This window comes from Vulpes lagopus, chromosome 9 (genome assembly GCF_018345385.1).
Source record: "Vulpes lagopus strain Blue_001 chromosome 9, ASM1834538v1, whole genome shotgun sequence".
Lineage (NCBI taxonomy): Eukaryota > Metazoa > Chordata > Mammalia > Carnivora > Canidae > Vulpes > Vulpes lagopus.
In genome coordinates this window covers 35,708,388-35,727,437 of record NC_054832.1, presented here as the reverse complement: position 1 = coordinate 35,727,437, position 19,050 = coordinate 35,708,388, and the positions used below count along the sequence as shown (strand labels likewise).

At 39.7% G+C, this 19,050-nt stretch overlaps 1 protein-coding gene across 1 annotated transcript in view; it reads right to left on the bottom strand.

The window, feature by feature from the left end:
* Positions 1-13,357: 13,357 nt before the first annotated feature.
* The window catches only part of YWHAZ (tyrosine 3-monooxygenase/tryptophan 5-monooxygenase activation protein zeta), a 35,160-nt gene continuing 29,467 nt past the window's right edge, over positions 13,358-19,050 (bottom strand). Inside the window, exons 3-6 of the mRNA XM_041769008.1 lie at positions 18,644-18,767; positions 17,563-17,726; positions 17,385-17,480; positions 13,358-15,456 (exon numbers count right to left, since the gene is read on the bottom strand). Of these exons, the coding sequence (XP_041624942.1) occupies positions 15,397-15,456; positions 17,385-17,480; positions 17,563-17,726; positions 18,644-18,767 (444 nt within the window). The 3' untranslated portion in view covers positions 13,358-15,396. The remainder of the gene's footprint in view (positions 15,457-17,384; positions 17,481-17,562; positions 17,727-18,643; positions 18,768-19,050) is intronic.

The window sequence follows — 19,050 nt, the reverse complement described above, 5'->3', positions numbered from 1 at the left end:
TCTGCCTCCTCGGGGGAGCCAGCCTATCTGCAGCTGTGCGAGGAGGGCGGGGGGGGGGGGGGGGGGGGGGGGTGGCGAGGGGAGTGGCAACTGGTACTTGCAGAGCGTTTCCTATGTCCCAGCCACTGTGGCGAGCTGCCAGGGACATCATCTTCTTCAATCATCCCATATACCCGGTGAGGATTCTGTCCCAATGCTCTGGTTCCACAGCCCACATGCGGATCCACTCCATGGACTTCCCATTCCTAACATCCTCAGAGCCCACCTAATTCATAGGAAGATCTGGGTACAGTCATAAAAACATCCAACACTTGGAAATAAGGCAGCTGAGGTGGATGGCTGCCTTTCAATCCTTTCAGTATCAGAGCAGGCAAAGACCCTCCAAGGATTGTCCAGAATGGTGCTGTCCAGTACCATCGCCATTAGCCAGCTGTGGCAGTTGAGCTCCAAAATGTGGATGGTCTGAATTGAGATGTGCTGTTGGTGAAAAATCTACATTGGATTTCAAAGACTTAGTATGGAAAAAAAAAAATGTAACCTATATGATAACTTACGTTGATTACACGTTGAAGTGATAATATTTTGAATATTCTGGGTGGAATAAGATACATTACTAAAATTAATTTCACCTGTTTCTTTCAATTTCTTTTTTAAAATGCAGCAACTAGAAAATGTAAAGCTATAATGTGGTTTGCATCATATCTCTATTGGAAACATCGGTCCAGTACACTGTGGTGCATCTCATTTTTTTTTCCAATTGATCAGCAGTTCCAGGCTTAGAGTGAGGTCACTTGCTAATTTGTATATTTTTGTCCAGTAGAGATGCAGGTAATTTCTGTTAACTAGAACAGAAAACCCCTTAGATTTATGGCCTGTGAAACATTAACTAGTTTTATATCTAACCAAGCAAATGTATCTTGATATTTTATTGTTAATTTGCCTACAAATAGCTTAGCTTTTCATATGTCCTTTGTACTGGTCCTTATTGGTTCCTTCATTAATGAATGAGTCTTCAAAAATTCTCAATCCATCTTCATTTTATATTTGTCTAAGATTTGTGGTTGTTATCTTTTAAAATAGCACTAATAGAAACAGAATGTAAGCTACATGTGTAATTTAGAATTTTCTAGCAGTCACATTAAAAAGTTAAAATTAAAGTTGAAAGTCATAATTAATTTTAAGCCTGGGTGGCTCAGTGGTTGAACGTCTGCCTTTGGCTCAGGTCGTGATCCTGGGGTTCTGGGATCGAGTCTTGCATCAGGCTCCCCACAGGGAGCCTGCTTCTCCTTCTGCCTGTGTCTCTGCCTCTCTCTGTGTATCTTTCATGAATAAATAAAATATTTTTTTAAAAAAGTAAAATTAATTTTAAAAGTGTATGTTATCCAACTCGATATACCTCAAAGATGATCGTTTCTACATGACACCAAGATTAAAACATCATCAATGAAATATTTTATATTCTTTTCCCAGCCTTCAAAAATATAGTACATCTCAGTTTGGACTAGCTACAAGTTCTTAATAGTTACACGTGGTGGTGGCTGCTACCATACTAAACAGGGCAGTGACTCTCTCCTTAGAAGTAACAGAATATGGCCAACAAATAAAGGCAGCTTGAGACATCCAGGGTTCGTATGTGAGCTGGAAGGCTCTGCAAAGACAGCACAGGTCCAGGGGGAGCAGGGATGTACCTGGTACTCTAGTCCAGTCCTCAGGAAATCCTTGACTCACCTTGCACTCTGCCCACCAGCTGCATGGCCGTGAGCCAGTCACTCCCATTCTTTGGTTCTGTTCCCTCATTTGTAAGATGAAGGGGTTGAAGATCCCTTGGAACACTTACGGCATTGATGTGAATATTCTCTGAATGTACTTAGGTAGTACATTCTGGGGAAGGAAGCTCTTGGAAGTTTCCAGGTACTTTCGAGAGTCTTCTTCCTACCCTTGGGTTTACATTCCACGATCTGTACAATGCATGGTATGAGGAGGCTGGAAACCAGATCTAGAGCTGCCTGCACAACCAAGAAGTGGCTGCTGCTTTGGGCAAGCTAAGAGATATGAGTTAAGACATGAAAGGTTTCAGGCCCGGAGGCTTCCAGTTATCTTCCTCTGTGGCCAAAGAATGTATTTTGTGGAGCGAGGGCAGGGGGGGTCGCTTGCTTCGTGGAGTTCTATAGTTAATCTAAAGCAATAGAAGATAAAGGAAGTAATTCTCTTCTGAGGATCCCCAAGGGAGTGTGAAGGAAATTAGAAGCGAGGGTATGACAAAGACCAAAGATAAACTGCATACTGATTGCTCATTTAAGGAGCTGTAACTAAAAAAAAAAGGAGCTGTAACTAAGTCTTGACTTCTGTAGGTAAAAGTCACTGGAGCCTTAGATTAAGACAAGGGATTAATCTGTGGATGTTCCTTGTAAATAAATCAATGAGGGGAAACCAAACTGGATATGCTTTCCCCAACCTAACAAAATGTATGTCACGTTGGGACCCACAACTAAAGAGCAAAGAGAGCTTCCTCGATGTAATGTGAAACTGGCCCCAGCACACAAATGAATGGTAGAGAGACACAGAAGACAGAGCCCAGCTATGCCAGATTGGTGGGCAGCAGCTCTAATAAGCAGGGGAACTTACCTACAAGGCTTGTCTTGGGTGGCTGCAAGAGGTGTAGATATTGGGACGCCTGGGTGGCTCAGCGGTTGAGCTTCTGCCTTCAGCTCATGGCGTGATCCTGGGGTCCTGGGATCGAGCCCCACGTCGGGCTCCCTGCATGGAGCCTGCTTCTCCCTCTGCCTGTGTCTCTGCCTCTCTTTCTGTGTGTCTCTCATGAATAAATAAATAAAATCTTTAAAAAAAAATGAGTAGAGCTCCACACTGGCCAGCTAAATCTTTTTTTTTTTTTAAGATTTTATTTATTCATGAGAGACACAGAGAGAGGGAGGCAGAGGGAGAAACGGGCTCCATGCAGGAAGCCCGACGTGGGACTCCATCCCAGGACCCCAGGATCACTCCCTGAGCCAAAGGCAGACGCTCAACCGCTGAGCCACCCAGGCATCCCCGGCCAGCCAAATCTTGAAAATGTATACAATGGCCTTAACTGGGCTCAGTCACGTAGACCTGTAAGGGTTCTCCACATCACAGCACTATCTTAAGGCTGTGTCCTTGGAGCAGCCTCTGGGAGTGGGGAAGGCAAGAGGAGCCGACACTGCAAGGACACAGGAGGGAGTGAGGAGCTTCTGATGATTGGGGTCCAGCTCTCGGGTCAACCAGAGGCCTCTCCTCTCCAAGACCCCTCACAACAACAAGAGCGGTAGAAAATCAGTGGCATGCCTTGTGAGATGCTAGAGCAGTCACAAACTATCTCCCCCACCACTGCCTGAAATCCCATCGTTAGGGGTGCATTAAGCATTCCTTCGTGTCCTGAAGGATTGTCTAATTTTAGGAGTTCTCTGTCACAGTGCATATAAATCTGGGGGCACCAGCAGCCTCAGGCTCTTCAGTTCATGGATGGAAGCAGAGGGCAGCAGAAGCAGCTCACGCCTCAGGGCCCCAGTGCCTGAAATAAACAGCTCTTTCTCCCCTGATGCTCCAGAACCAGCTCCCTGGTGCTGGAGGATATTTGTGACTCTCCAGGGGAACATCCAATGCCCTCTGCATTTTCTGGGGTCACTTCGTGTCTTCTGGGGTCCCTTCTCAGTCTGCTTCTCCATGCCCATTGCTTGCCCTCTGCTTCCATGCTGAAACCTTGATTTCTCCAGACATGCTTTCCATCTTCTCCTCCCTGTCTGTTCGTGCTTTCCCTTTCACCAGGCCTGCTCTCCCTTTGCAAATTCAGGCTCCGGCTCCATTTGGCCAGCTGGGATGTCTGATGTGGAGCAAGCCAATTAATTAATCTAAACAATTTTCTCTGTCAAGATGAAGAATTTATCAGCCGCATTAACCTCATAAGGTCGTAGTGAGAAGTTCCCAATTGTAAAACTGGTTTAAAATGTCCAAGTGCCACACAAACGTAAAGGATTACCATAATACTGGTGTTAAAGGATGAGCAAACACAGGCACATAAGGTAATCTTGAATATTTAAAGTCTGTTGTGATGTCTTAGAAGGAATTTGATTCGTGGGATTGCTAATTCTGTAAAATTGTGCCTGTGTGAAAGGTGTCCCATCACTTCCCCACAAAGCAGATATGTTAAATGTGAGAAGGGGAGAAGAGCCTTTGGTACTTTTACCTTGTTCCATTTTTATCATGAAAATCTAATAATAGTTCCTCTGGACTTTGCTGGATAAACCCACAGTGGAGTTTTTCTTTCTTCCAGGCCAAGAGTCTTTGACATGGAAAACATTGTATCTGAAGTTCTAGAAAGATGATATGAATAAGCAATGACTTTTTCCTCCCTGTGTTTCTGTCTCCAGCTTGTACACCTGAAGGACAAGAGGCCCAAAGCAGTGAGAGCAAAAGCCATTAGTTGCTTGAGAACCCCCAGTCCTGTCTGTGGGGATCCCAGCTTCTTACAAATCCCGTTCCGCTTCTGGAAGGATGTCTGATCCCAAAGCCCATTGTTAGAATCCTTTTTTTTTTTTTTAAGGATTTTATTTATTTATTCATGAGAGAGAGAGAGAGAGAGAGAGAGAGAGAGAGAGAGAGAGACAGGCAGAGGGAGAAGCAGGCTCCAAGCAGGGACCCCGACGAGGGACTCTATCCCAGGTCCCCAGGATCACACCCTGGGCTGCAGGCAGCGCTAAACCGCTGAGCCACTGGGGCTACCCTGTTAGAATCCTTTTAACAGATGAGGAAACTGGGCTCACAAGCAAGAGAGTCGTCACTTGTGCAAACTCAGAAGCCAGCCGTGGAAGGTGGGACTGAGGCCTGATCGCCCCAGTGGCCTCGGAGGAACGCTGAACACCACGTACTAGATTCTTTTCAAAGGCTGTTTTATTCACTTGTAATTTAAACACATGGGAGCTTAAAAGACTGACACCAGGGTCCTACCCCAGACGCTAACATGTCATAGCGCTCCAGCGCTGCTGGGGGATTCTAATGGGCAGCCAAGTTCAGGAGCCCCCTTTCCGGAGTTTTTATTTCTTAAGATTCGAAGACTCATTGTCAGTGTGGGAACAGCTGGGGATTGCTTCTCCCCCCACCTGAAACTGCTTTTTCCAAATCAGAGCTGGCAAACTTCCACTGGGTCTAGTATCTCCTTTCCTCTGTCTCCGTCTCAGTCTCTCTCTTTTATGCACACAGACACCGGCCCTAGAAGTTTCATTTGCATCAGTGCATTTCACCAGGTAAAAGTGGCTCTAGTCCCAGGCTGATCAGGTCATACTTAGAGATGAGCTCTACATTCTCAAAGAAGACTAAGTCGCAACAGAATCCTGAGACACAAACAAGCATCAGAACTATTGCAAGCATGTGAAGGTAGATACCGCATGATGGTTGTAGGTTAAATGAGCAAAACAGCTCCTCGTGGACATCAGGGAGCAGACGAGGCCACAATTCCATGCCCCCTGGTGAACAAGAACAGGCCCCACCAACTAGAAGATGGACATTTACAATAAAACTGACCATGGACTAGAAGCCAAGTGCATTTATCTTTAAAGTCCCTTCCAAATTAATAACTTGAAGGAAAAAAAAATAACTTGAAGGGCTATCCCTTCAATATCCCTAAAAAACATTTTTAAATATTAAGAACCAAATAGCTGTTAAAATACAAAATTATTCTGGAAATAGGGCCTTGGGAGCAGATTACCACATGAGATTCACTCTGTCCAACTCAACATTTTGTTAGCACCTATTCTAAGTCCTATGTCAGCTATTTACAAATATTTATTTTTATTTTTTTTAAATATTTTATTTATTTATTCATAAGAGACACAGAGAGGGAGGTAGAGTCACAGGCAGAGGGAGAAGCAGGCTGCCTGCAGGGAACCCGATGCAAGACTCCATCCCAGATCCCGGGATCACGCCTTTAGCCAAAGGCAGATGCTCAACCGCTGAGCCACCCAGGCGTCCCATATTTACAAATTTTTTAAAAAGGGAAATCTTTTCTGTTAGCACACAGGGGGGTTGTGGTTTGTTTACACTAAGTGTCTATTCTGTGCCAGGTTCTATGCTGAGTGCTGAGAGCAGAATGATCAACAAAACAGGATCAAAAAGGACATAGTTGCTGCCTCTAGAAGCTTTGATTGCAGTCTGGACTAGAGACAGGACCTGGCTGGAGGGTCTGCAGAATGCCTCCCCTGCGGGGGCAGGGTGCACTTCATCGTGGGATCCTCTCCTACATGCAGGCTCTAGCTGAGGGCAGTTTTTGCCATCAGGAGTTCCTGCTGGCACAAGTGGTCTGCTGTTAACAAGGGGAGTGCGGTGGTCTAGCAGTTTTACGTGTATAATTTTAAGCCAATGAAAATGTTGAATAGATAATGTGTCCTCTATTTTCTTGAGAAGCTATTTTTCTTTAGTAGCATCAATAATGGAACAAAGAGATATCATGTGCCTCATTTTGCAATGCTCTAAGGACATCACTTCAGTAGCATTCCTGGGAAAAGTGCATAACCTGAAACTGGTCGGGGAAACATCAGGATAAAACAAAACAGGACAAAACAACGGGACATTCTATAAATTAATTGGTCATGAAAGACAAAACTGAGGAATTGTTCCATATTAATGGAGATAAGGAGACATAAGCAATTATATGCAGCTAAAGATCCTAGACTGGACCTTAGACCCAGGGGAAGTTTTCTTTCTTCAGCCACGAAGGACACCAATAAGACAATCCCAGGTTTGAATAAGGTCTGTAGATTTTTTTTTTTTTAAGATTTTATTTACTTACTCATGAGAGACAGAGAGAGAGGCAGGGACACAGGCAGAGGGAGAAGCAGGCTCCCTGCAGGAGCCTGATGTGGGATTCGATCCTGGTCTCCAGGATCATGCCCTGGGCCGAAGGCAGATGCTCAACCACTGAGCCACCCAGGCGTTCCTGGTCTGTAGATTAGATACTAGTATCGCATCAGTGTAAACTTTCTGGTTTTGATAATTATATGGTTTTATAGGAAACTATCTTGTTTTAAAGAAATAAACACTGAAGTATATAGAAGTAAAGAGGCCTCATATCTACAATTTACTCTCAAATGATTCAGGAAAAGATACTTGTATATAAACAGTAATAGGTTTTGATGTGGAAAATCTGGGTAAAGGGGTATGTACACTTCTTTGTACTATTTCTGCAACTTTTCTGTAGGTCTAAAATGTTTTTAAATAAAAAAGAATATTAATATTTCCTATGATAGTTTAGAATACACAACCAAAGAAAGCCTTTAACTGCTAATTACCTAAAATTCCACAATTTTGAATATAACTTCCTTTGAAGAGGAGCCACTCTCAATCCATTATATGATCCAATCAAGTTACTTAAAATAAGATGCACAGACTATATTAAGATCTTAAAATATGAATTTGTTTCTTGGCAAGAGAATGAAAAGATTTCATTCTTCGAATATATATAATTCCTAATGGTTAGGGTTCTTTGAAAAACAAGCCAATCAACCAACAAGTAGGGAGTAGGAATATGTCTTAGTTTATAGAGCTGGATTTCAGTTCTAAATCGGACTACCTGCCATATTATTCAATTACCTGGTGTCATTTTGTTTTTTTTCAGTGTCCTATTTTTTTTCATTTTGGCTTCCATTCTTTCTTTCATCCTCTTCATATCAGACACATTTGTGTTACGGTTTCTTTCAGAGGGCTCTTCCACTCAGTTCTCAGTGTACTAATCCTTCGGTTTATCATTTACAGACTGGCCATTGTCACTTTCCACCGAGAGCTGAGCTTGTTGACAAGCGAGGATGGAAACCTAGGTGCCCTTCCGGTGCAACATCTCCTCCCTGTGGTCCGGTGGCTGGGGGCCTGTGGTCAGCTTCCTTCTCCACGGCCTCTTCCTCCTGCAGCGGCTGGTGCATGGTTCCACCCGAGTTGTATTCTGTGGGGACCAGAAAGGCCTGACTTGACTGGAAGGGAACTGGCCATTGTTCTCTGCCCGGGACAGATATTAAAGCCTACTTTCTCAGTCACTCACTGATCCTTTGGAGGCCACTCACCAGTCATCTGACAGCTGCTGCTGGACTGTCCCTCAGACTCCAGCATGAGGATTCCATCCAGGCATCCCTTTTTAGAAGTTTCTGGTCCTGCCCCTTGCTCACTAGAAACATGTCCGTCCACCTTTGCCTCCACAAACCTGGAGAGAGCAGGCCATTTCTAACAGTTACTTCTCCCCTCTGTAGTCAGCAAAGCCAGCTAGACACAATCTTTTGACTGGAGAATGTCTGATGAGCCGAGGTAGTGTCACTGTGTCACAGATTAGATTTCAGAATATTCTGTGAAGTGGCCCCATTGGAACACCCTCCCCTCCTTCACTGAGCAGTCAGGTGATGATGCAGAGGAATGCCTAGCACGCCAAAGCTTTCTCCAAATTTTTTCATTTCCAAATTTTTTGGCTTTTCAACTTTGACCCCTTACAAAGTTCTCTAAGAATGAAATAAGGTCTCTAAAAATTACTTTCTGGACAGCTCCCTTGCAAATCCTGGGAAAGAAAAAAAATAACAACCATATTATATTTTACCTAGTACTATTTAAGGATTATAAATTCTGTACTTTTAAACTCTCATGGTCAGATTTTTCTTACAGAAAAATTAGATTAAATTCAGTTATATTCCTGAATAATCCCAGAGGAATGTAAGAAACAAATAATGAAAATCTTAAGACTTGGCTATACATGAGGTGTGATGGATGTCTCAGGGATCCAGGACTGAATGCAGCGCATTTCCACTAAAGGTTAAAAAGTGAGGTTAAAAAGTGCGGAACCTTCAGATAGTCTGAATTCGCTGAAGTGGTTTGGCTTGTAGGATAAAAAATTCTTCAGGCCCCACAAGGATAGGCCATGTGCTACTAAAACTTCTTACAGGCTTTCCGGCCTTTCATTCTGGAGAGCTGTACTTTTCACTTTTTTCAGTGTTTCCTGATGAAGCCTTCCCAGCTGTCCTTCCTCTAACCAAATCTCCAGTTCTTGCTCCCAGCAACTCGAGAATCAAATGGAAAGGACGGTAGGACAATTTTAATGTGTAATGAACAGGACAGCAATTGACCATCTTGTGTGCTATTTCAATTAAACAAACTTGGTGACTATTTTTCATATATTCTCTGCTAATCTCATTGCCATCAACCCTTTGACTCCTGAATTTACTGGCCCATGGTTTCCCTTTAGTTCCTTTGTGACCTCTAGTGCCCAGAGCTGGATTAACATAATCCTTGTTTTATCCGTTCTTCAACGGATTGCTTTCTAATGAGTATTTGTGAACTCACCACACCATTCCCATGCTAACATTACCTAATATCTTACATTTACCAAGGTCCTGCCCTAGCCTGTCTCCCTGCTTCTCCATTAGTAACCTCTATTCTAAACTGTCTCACTCTTATCTATGGTAAAGTTTCATCACATATATGTATGCCTAAGCAAAGGATCTGCTCATTTTTGAGCTTTATAAGGATACCATACTGTATGCTAACTAGTTATTAAAATGTTAACTCGGCCATAATTGATTTTTTAAAACTTTATTTATTAATGAGACAGAAAGAGGCAGAGACATAGGCAGAGGGAGAAACAGGCTCACTGAGAAGCCTGATGCAGAACTCGATCCCAGGATCCCCAGGCTCACGACTTGAGCAGAAGGCAGATGCTAAACCACTGAGCCACCCAGGTGCCCCCTGTTGATTTTTCACTAATGAAGATTGTATCATTGGGTAAAATAACTTTGTTCAATGGAGACTTGGATTTTCATTGTTTGGCTTATTCAAATAGTGCAGCTGTGAATTTCCCAATGTACATACCAAAGTGTTCTAGGAGATACACCCAGGAGAGAATTGCTGAACTATAAGGATGTGTATGTCAACTTTATGAGATAATGCCAAATTATTTTCTAAACTCCCATCCCTTCCAAAAGGATATACTAATTAAACTCCCGTCTCAAAAACAAACAAACAAACAAACAAACTCCGGTCTCAAACTACATCTCAAAAATTTGGTATGACCAGACTTCCAAATTATACTAATTGGGGGGAAAATGGTGCTGTGGTCCTGTTTGCATTTTCCTGGTTAAACCTCTCATGTATTTCCTAGTCATATATTTCCTAGTCATGTATTTCCTCTTCCACAAAAATGCCTGTTCAAAATCTTTGCCCACTTTATATAGGCATATAGGTTACTTTTTACTTGCAGCTATCTAGTAAATTTTTATACAGTTAAATTTATATTAAGGTTCATCTGAGTCTGAGTTTACATATAATTTTCCTAGTTGAGTTCTCTGCATCCATTTTGAGAGGTTTCCTCACGAACTTCCTCACGAAGTTATCACCTATGTCTTAGAATATTCTTAAGTTTAACTCATTTTTCTGGGATTTGATTTTGTACATGCCATGATTTACAAGTGCAAATGGCATTTTTAAAAAATACACAAAATCCTAAATTATTTTTCTCGTCTTGATATAAAATACTGAAATAGTACCTGGTTGTTTTTCTTTTTAAGACTTTATTTTTATTCATGAGAAACAGAGGCAGAGACACAGGCAGGCTCCATGCAGGGAGCCCAAAGTGGGACTCCGGGATCATGCCCTGGGCCGAAGGTGGTGCTACACCACTGAGCCACCCACACTGCCCAATAGTACCTGCTTCCAAACTAAACCAGTCATTAATGTAGAGAACCTGTTAAAAAATAGGTTAACTTTATCCTTAATCGCCTTGCTTTGGGATTCATCTGCTGAGCAGATCCACAAACTTGTTTTCCAGACTGTAGTTTTAGAAATAGCCTTGACTCAAAATGTAGTCTCACACACCTTTCTTTTGCCAAATAGTGTTCCCCATTCCCACAGACTTCAGTAGTATGCACAATCACTACAGCACACGGGAGCCTATTCTTTCTACAGTCCCTCACTTGTGGGTGCAAGTGGTCTTTGAAGTTCTCATGACTTGATGCCTTCGTACATGCTATAACCTTTGTCTGGACCCCATTCATTCTGCAAAAGCCTTGACTCAAACATAAATCAGAAGAGTGACTGGCCCAAACCAACATCCAGTGACAAAAAATCTCAGGCATGAAAAAAAAAAAATCTCAAGCATCTTCCTTAAAATACTGATAGGTTCTAACGTCTGGAATTGGAACACTTGACTGGTTAAGCTTGGGCTTTAAGAAATTTGACAGAATGCGCTTAAATATGGAAAAAAATAATCATTATCAACTCAGTTTCTGGCATCATGGGATCATTAACAGCTTTGCCTAAATCTATCCACCTTCAATTTGTTTTATATATCCAAAAGACACATAGGCTTGCTTGTCCAGGATGATGGTTAGACATTCTTATAAACTGAGTAACTATGGAAGTAACTATGGTAATGATACAGGCCAGGCACAGAGGTCTTCCAAAAAGTTAGCATGCCGAGCCTTGATGTTTTGGTAACTTTCAAGTTCTGAAATACTTGGGGGTTGACAGTCATAAATAAAAGACTAAAAAATTGAGGTTGAATAGCATGATCAGATTATGATGAACTCTACAAATTTTTCGGTTTTCAAGTTTTTAAAGCAGATCTATCATGATGAGACGTTCAATGTTTGTCATTTGAGTACCGTTTTCCTAAGAGGCCTGTTGTGAAGTTTCTTAAAATATCTACACAGACCTAGCAGTACCTTATTTTTAGACATTTAGTCTCTTAAGGAGAGCTAGAATTAACCAGTAGGACTGCAGCTGCTTTAAGTTGTACTATAGAGAACAGAAGAATATTTTATTGATATTAATTTCACATTTGGGAGAAGACCTTCCACCCCCAGTTTCAGCCACCACTTTAAAACTGTAGATGTGGGCAGCCCAGGTGGCTCAGCGGTTTAGTGCCACCTTCAGCCCAGGGCGTGATCCTGGAGTCCCACAATTGAGTCCTGCATCGGGCTCCCTGCATGGAGCCTGCTTCTCCCTCTGCAGGGAGAGCTGCCTCTGTGTCTCTCATGAATAAAATCTCATAAGAAAAAAAAAAACGTAGATGTTTCAATTCCACCACTTAGTTTCCTACACACAACAAAATGAAGCAATTTATGCTTCCTTGATCTTTCCCTACAGGAATGTGTCAGACTATCTCTGAGCACATAGCACTATTTAGAAAGTTCCTAACATATTGTAGGGTCTCATGCAGGGACTATGATGTACTTCCATCCAAATGAAGTGCCATTCTCCCCTAATATAGATATGAAACTGTTTCAATGATGCGGCCACTACTGGAAAGTCTCCAAAATTCTTGGATTTATACCCAAAGGCTATGTTAAGACTTTTCAACATGTTAAGAGTTCAATTAATCAAGGTTTCACTTGCAAACTGAGGTCTAATCATAAATAATCTAAGATTGCAGATTCCAAATTGGCCATTATTAGCTTTAAATATGCTTTGGGTATGGCAGGATTGTTACTATTTTGTAGGGAAGACAGGAAGGAAAAAATATTGACACCCTACAGTTAAGCTAGACAAACGTTCCTCTAAATTCTCTTATACTACCCTCCCCCAATCCCTACACACCATTTCTATGATCTTTAAAGCATGAATAGCAGAGCTATTAAACAAAAAAGCTAAAAGGACCATAGGCCAGAGCTACAGCCAAGTCCAACCTCAGTGGTCCTGCTCTCAATGCTGGCTCCTGTCTCAAAGGAGAAATGTGAAGTGGACATGTACCTTTTTTCTTTTTTAACAACTCCAGTACTACACACACAGAAAATACATTGCTGGATTCTCCAAATTCCTGGAAATATCACCATTATATTGACAAAAACAGACATGAAGCCTGGATTTGGGACAATTAAAAAAATGTTATAAAAATTTATTATTCAAATCCCAAGGCAAAAAAATCTCAGGTTGGAATCCTCCTTCATCTATTGGGCACTAGTACGTAGAAACATTAACAGCTATTTTTTATTAAGTATTATCACAATTTATTTCAGAATAAAACTAGTTTAGAAGACTAATGCACATAAATAGGCAAATGTGACAAGCTTTAGATTTTATTTATAATTTATACTTGAATGAGATCCATCTCCTCAAGTCTAGTTTAATGCTCCTCAGCTGTAAATGATTACTTCGTGTCCTTGGCCTGGGGGTCAGGAGAAATCAGTAAAAAAAGCCATTAAGATGATTATTTTGCCCCAATGCATAAGAGACTTTTTTTCTCCCTGAAAGACCCCAAGGCCACAATTGCACTTTTATTTGAATGTAGTGGGACAACTGTGCCAAAGGGCTGATATTTCCCAATTTAATCTGAGGTCATAATAAAACAAGCAACAAAACAGTGTTTGGGATTTCAGTTTCTCAACCTTATCATCAAGACTCACTGCCTCCCATCATCAATATTTATTGAGCATTTACAGTGTACTAGGCACAATAGAACATACAGAAAACATTGTCCCTGCTCTTGTGGAGCTTACATTCTAAAAGAAAAAAAAATACACCTCTTTTAAAATGGTATTTTTGTTTGGTGTTTTCTGCAAGGTACTGAGGAAATAGTCTGTAGGGTGAGCTTTGGGTATAACTTAGCCCCATCATTATTTAAAGAGAGGAAGAGGAAGGATTTTAAAGGCAGACAATGACAGACCATTCAAGATAGGTAGGGCTTACAAGGAGATAAACACAATCTCATCAACTAAGGAGAGATTTGCTGCAGTAAATAGGATGAGGGAAATAGTTTGTGGGATGCAAGCAAAGGAAGCAAGGTATCCTTAGACATTGAGTGGAGCCAGAAAGATCATGCGGCCTTTTATCCAAGTACATGGCCACCAAGTAGGAATGGTTGGTGACAAGACAGAAGGCTAAAAAAGGTAATCCTGTGCACCTGACAGAAAGAATAAAGGATCAAAATTGAAGGCAGGCTATAACAATATCAAGAAATTCTTAAAAACAAAAGTGATTTGGAAGCACAAAACTTAGTTAATGCTACCCAATGTCATGATGGGCCAAGAACATTGTGGCTTCCTAAGTTAGAAAATACCATATACCAAAATTTTAAATGGAACACATTACTTTTTTCCCATTAATCCCGTCTCTGAAAAAAAGCTTTTTTTCCCCCCCAGGGTAGGGGAGGAATATGGGACATGGTTGGGAACAGTAGTAGTTATATTAGTAGTATTTTGTTATGATAAACTTTGTATTTAAACTTGGTAAAAGCCCATTAGCTGCCAAGAGGGAATAAGGAATAAATTTCCAAAAATGTACAATTTCCTTTAAAGAAGTTTCAGAACCAAGAAACTAATTTACATGAAAAGCTGTAGAGAAAGTAGTTGAAAAGTCCATTCATAAAACTTTTATTCCACTTACATGAACTTAATACATGTGTTCTTAACAATTATGCTTGGATTGTTCATGAAAATTTCATAAGACATTAAACAAAGCTAGCCATCATCTCAAGTTATTTCCCTGTTAACTATTTTTACAGCACATGCATGTTAGGCAAGTATCAAAAAAAAAAAAAAAAAAAAAAAGAATCACAAAAGCAAAAAAACAAAACAAAACAAACAAAAAAAAAAACCCTAAAAAAAAAAAAAGTTAAATACATGGGATTTTTGTTTTGCTGCTATGCTTGATATACATAAAGTAATGGATATCAAGCAATTCATTTTTACTGCATCTTTACTTGTACATTTGTTCTTAGGTTGTCTAAAACATTTAAATACAAATAAAAGGAGTGTAGCAAAAATAATGAAAGCAAACAGCAGGTAACTTTACAAATAATGGAATGTGAACCGTTTCTGCCCTTATCCAGAGTAAATTGGGTCACAACTAAAGGAACACTTCTGCAACTGTAGTCAAAGGTGTGCACATTGAGAATGAGTATTCCACAGATACTTGTGGTTCACATGTAGTATCTATGGGATACCCATTTCTACTACAGCCTTGTAAGTGCTCTAAACCTTAAAGTATCCACAATAACTACACCTGTATCTGGAACCAATCCAATTATCCCTTTTACTCCCCACCAGGACAAACCAATATGTAGGCAGTTTTCTTTGCTTAGACATGGAAGCAGTTTTAACACTGGCCCTTGTGAAGCCACAATGTACCAAAAGTACTATGCCAAACATTTATAACTAGTATAAAAATTCCACATCCCCATATTGGCCACCTCAAGATGAAAACAGATAACTCCCTAAATGTTAACTGGCTCTACTCCCCTAATATTCAACATAAAAACCACATGGGAAATATAGAAATTCAAATAGAAGTAACATAAACCTGTCATAAATCGTAAACAAAAAAAACTATTTGTGGGACAGCATGAATGACAAATGGTCTACTGTGTAAATTTTAGAATGAGGCAGACAAAAGTTGGGAGGCCGGTTAATTTTCCCCTCCTTCTCCTGCTTCAGCTTCGTCTCCTTGGGTGTCCGATGTCCACAACTGGTAAAAGAAGGAAAGATTTTTCAGCATGTTTCATTTTGAAAAAAATCTTAATAGATTTGTTATGGTATCAGAACGTAACCACAGCTTTTGCTGAAAGCTTTCTTTAAAAGATCATAGCAATGAAGGTAACTTCAAAGATACAAAAACACCCTCATTTTCTCCCTAACCACTGTATAAACATCGTTAAGTACAAAGCAAGTTGTCTTCAAATAACAAAGTCAGATATGAGAAATTCTTGGATTATACATAGAAGAGAGAAAATAAAAAACACAAAAATGCATTAAAATACTAAGTATTAATAGCTACAAGAATATCAGACTGCTCTGAAGAGCCCCAATATGAGCAATGGATGTTTAAATTAATGTTTAAATTTAATGTACATAACTATAATCATCTTAACTCAACCCATGTTCAAGCTCAGACTGACTACTTTCCCTCAGTAAAATTTAAGATTACCACTTCAAAGAGAATTTCACATTCCATGAAATCCAAGAATGAAAATATCAAGTCTAAATTAAATTCCTAATTTAATTTTTCTAATGTTTTTAGCTTAGGAAAACACACTTTTGTGTATCTGTAAGATTCAAAATAAATAGCCAAACAGCAAACAATATGGTCAGAACCCAATCTTCTAAGAGGTAAAAACTGAAATGTCCCATAGTTCTTACACAATGTGGTTCCAAAAAACTCTTCGCTGAGAATTCTCAACACTAGAATATAGACCTGGTTTGGAAAACGCAATAAACTAGAATAAAGCTGAAAGTGACATGTATGAAATGATACACAGTTTTCAAGCTCTACACTGCAGTCTTCACTCCTAGCTCTCACTACCTGGGCACTGCAGATACTTCATAATTTTTTCACCTAAGCCTCAAAACTTCAAAGTTAATATTTATCTGAAGGAGCATGGAGAAACCTGTGGGACTAAAGAGACATATCAACCACTTTGCAAGGTGTAGACTTTATTTGGATCCCAATTCAAATAAAAAAATTTTTAGAAAAGAAACAACTGGAATTTGAATACTATTTAGATATTAAACAATATTAAGGAATTACTGTCGATTTTTTCAATGTAATAATGGCTGTGGTTGTTTTTTTTTTTCAGTCTGTAGTATGCTAAGAAAGATAAGCATGACATCCCATAACAAGTCATTATTTTTTACTAAGAGGCTAGCTAGGCAAAATAGAGTTCTATTTGAATTTCACATAGAATATGTGAAATTTTGTTAACTGAGGTTACTGACAGAGTACCATAGCTGTATCAATATGGAAGCAACCTTATGGTCAAGAATACCATTTTTAATGGAATTTAAACAATGTAAACCTGTATATTTTTGATAATGAAACTATTTATGGCTAAAATGGAAGAAATGAGAACACCCAAATTGAAATGGAAAATAAAAACACCCTATCACATATGAGGGGAGTCTGGAACTAAGGTGGGTTTTTGGGACAGTGGTGGGTTGGTTGGTTAAGGTGTCATTTTAAAATTAGTGTCAAGGGCACCTGGGTGGCTCAGTGGTTGAGCATCTATCTTTGGCTCATGTTGTGATCCCAGGGTCCTGGGATCGAGTCCTCTATCAGGTTTCCCCACAGGGAGCCTACTTCTCCCTCTGCCTATATCTCTGCCTGTCTGTGTGCCTCATGAATACATACATAAAATCTTTAACAATAGATATGTAACTAATGAAAATACACATTTTTGGTCCTTGATCTAATAAGATTTGTTTCTTTTTTTTTTTTATTATTTTTATTTATTTTATTTTATTTTTTTTAGATTTGTTTCTATAAGGTGGTTTTTCTTCATAGCTTTAATAGCAGATACAATTTTACATTCAATAAAGAAACCAGAAATATGCCTTATAATAATCTATAAAACATAATTTCAACCACAGTGGCCATTCACGATGCTGTAATGTACTTACTGTCAAGTTGTCTCTCAGTAATTGCATTATTAGTGTGCTGTCTTTGTATGACTCTTCACTTAATGTATCAAGTTCAGCAATGGCTTCATCAAAAGCCTATGATCAAAAAAAAAAAGTACATTTCAGTGCTCAAATAATAAGGATCACTAAATTTTCACAAAACAAGTAAAATACATACTGTCTTTGCAAGAGAGCAGGCTTTCTCCGGGGAGTTCAGAATTTCGTAATAGAACACAGAGAAGTTAAGGGCCAGACCCAATCTGATAGGATGTGTTGGTTGCATTTCCTTTTTGCTGATTTCAAAAGCTTCTTGGTATGCTTGTTGTGACTGATCCACAATCCCTGGAAAATAAAACATTCCAAAACATACTGACAAACTTTGTACTTCATCTTCACCTCTCACACCAACAATGCCCTTTACCATCCAACAATATCCTCTGAAATATTAAGCTATAACAACCTTAATTAAATGAGAATCTTAAAAAAAAAAAAAAAAAAAACAAAACCAAAAAACTTCTCCAGGAACACTACACTAGCCATTGGTCAATGTCAACACAAAAATAACTCTTGAGAGCATCTCAGAATTATTGTTTTTTAATAACTTGTGTGCACAGGACGCCTGAGTGGCTCAGTGGTTAAGCTTCTGACTTCAGCTTAGGGCGTCATCCCAGGGTCTGGGATCAAGTCCCACACTGGGCTCCTTACGGGGAGTCTACTTCTCCCTCTGCTTATGTCTCTGCCTCTCTCTCTCTCATGACACTGGGCTCCTTACGGGGAGTCTACTTCTCCCTCTGCTTATGTCTCTGCCTCTCTCTCTCTCATGAATAAATAAAATCTTTAAAAAAAAAAGTAACTAGTGTGCACTACTCTACAGTTATGCTGTGATCACTATCTCTTAAAATTTGAGTAAACATTCCTATGCCCAAAATTGGCTTTTCAGCAAGCATGCACTTTAAAATACCAATATTAAACAGTAGCTGTACATTCTTAGGACTTTATAAAAAGTTAATTACTGGGGTGCACAGGTGGCTCAGTTGGTTAAGTATCTGACTCGATTTCAGCTCAAGTAATGATCTAAGATTTTCTCTCTCCCTCTTTCTGCCCCTCTTACCTCTCTAAAACAGTGAAAAATTACTATTCTTCATTTAGTGCTCTAAGCAATTAAACAAAAAACCCACAACTGTTTGCATTTCAGTGACACTACTTCCATACTGTTATTTGATACAAGTTCAACAAACACGTTGAAAAACACAGTATACCTTTCTTGTCATCACCAGCAGCAACTTCAGCCAAGTAACGGTAGTAGTCTCCTTTCATTTTCAAATAGAAGACTTTGCTCTCTGCTTGTGAAGCATTGGGGATCAAAAACTTTTCCAAAAGAGACTTTGCAAGAAAAGAAAGTCACGATAAGTCTAAATTATTTACAAGACTGGAAAAAACTTAATTTCTCAATTGCATACTGCATGTACCTGTTATAAAATTTTAATACCCAATTATTGCCAGTAATACAACTGCTGAATGCAATAGGCTCATAAACTTGTGGTTTAAAAGCTGAATACTAAAAAAAAAAAAAAAAAAAAAAAAAAAAAAATAAAAGCTGAATACTTTGTATAGCGATACTTGAAATGTGAAGTTAGTGTTGAGTTTATTAACCAACATAAACCTT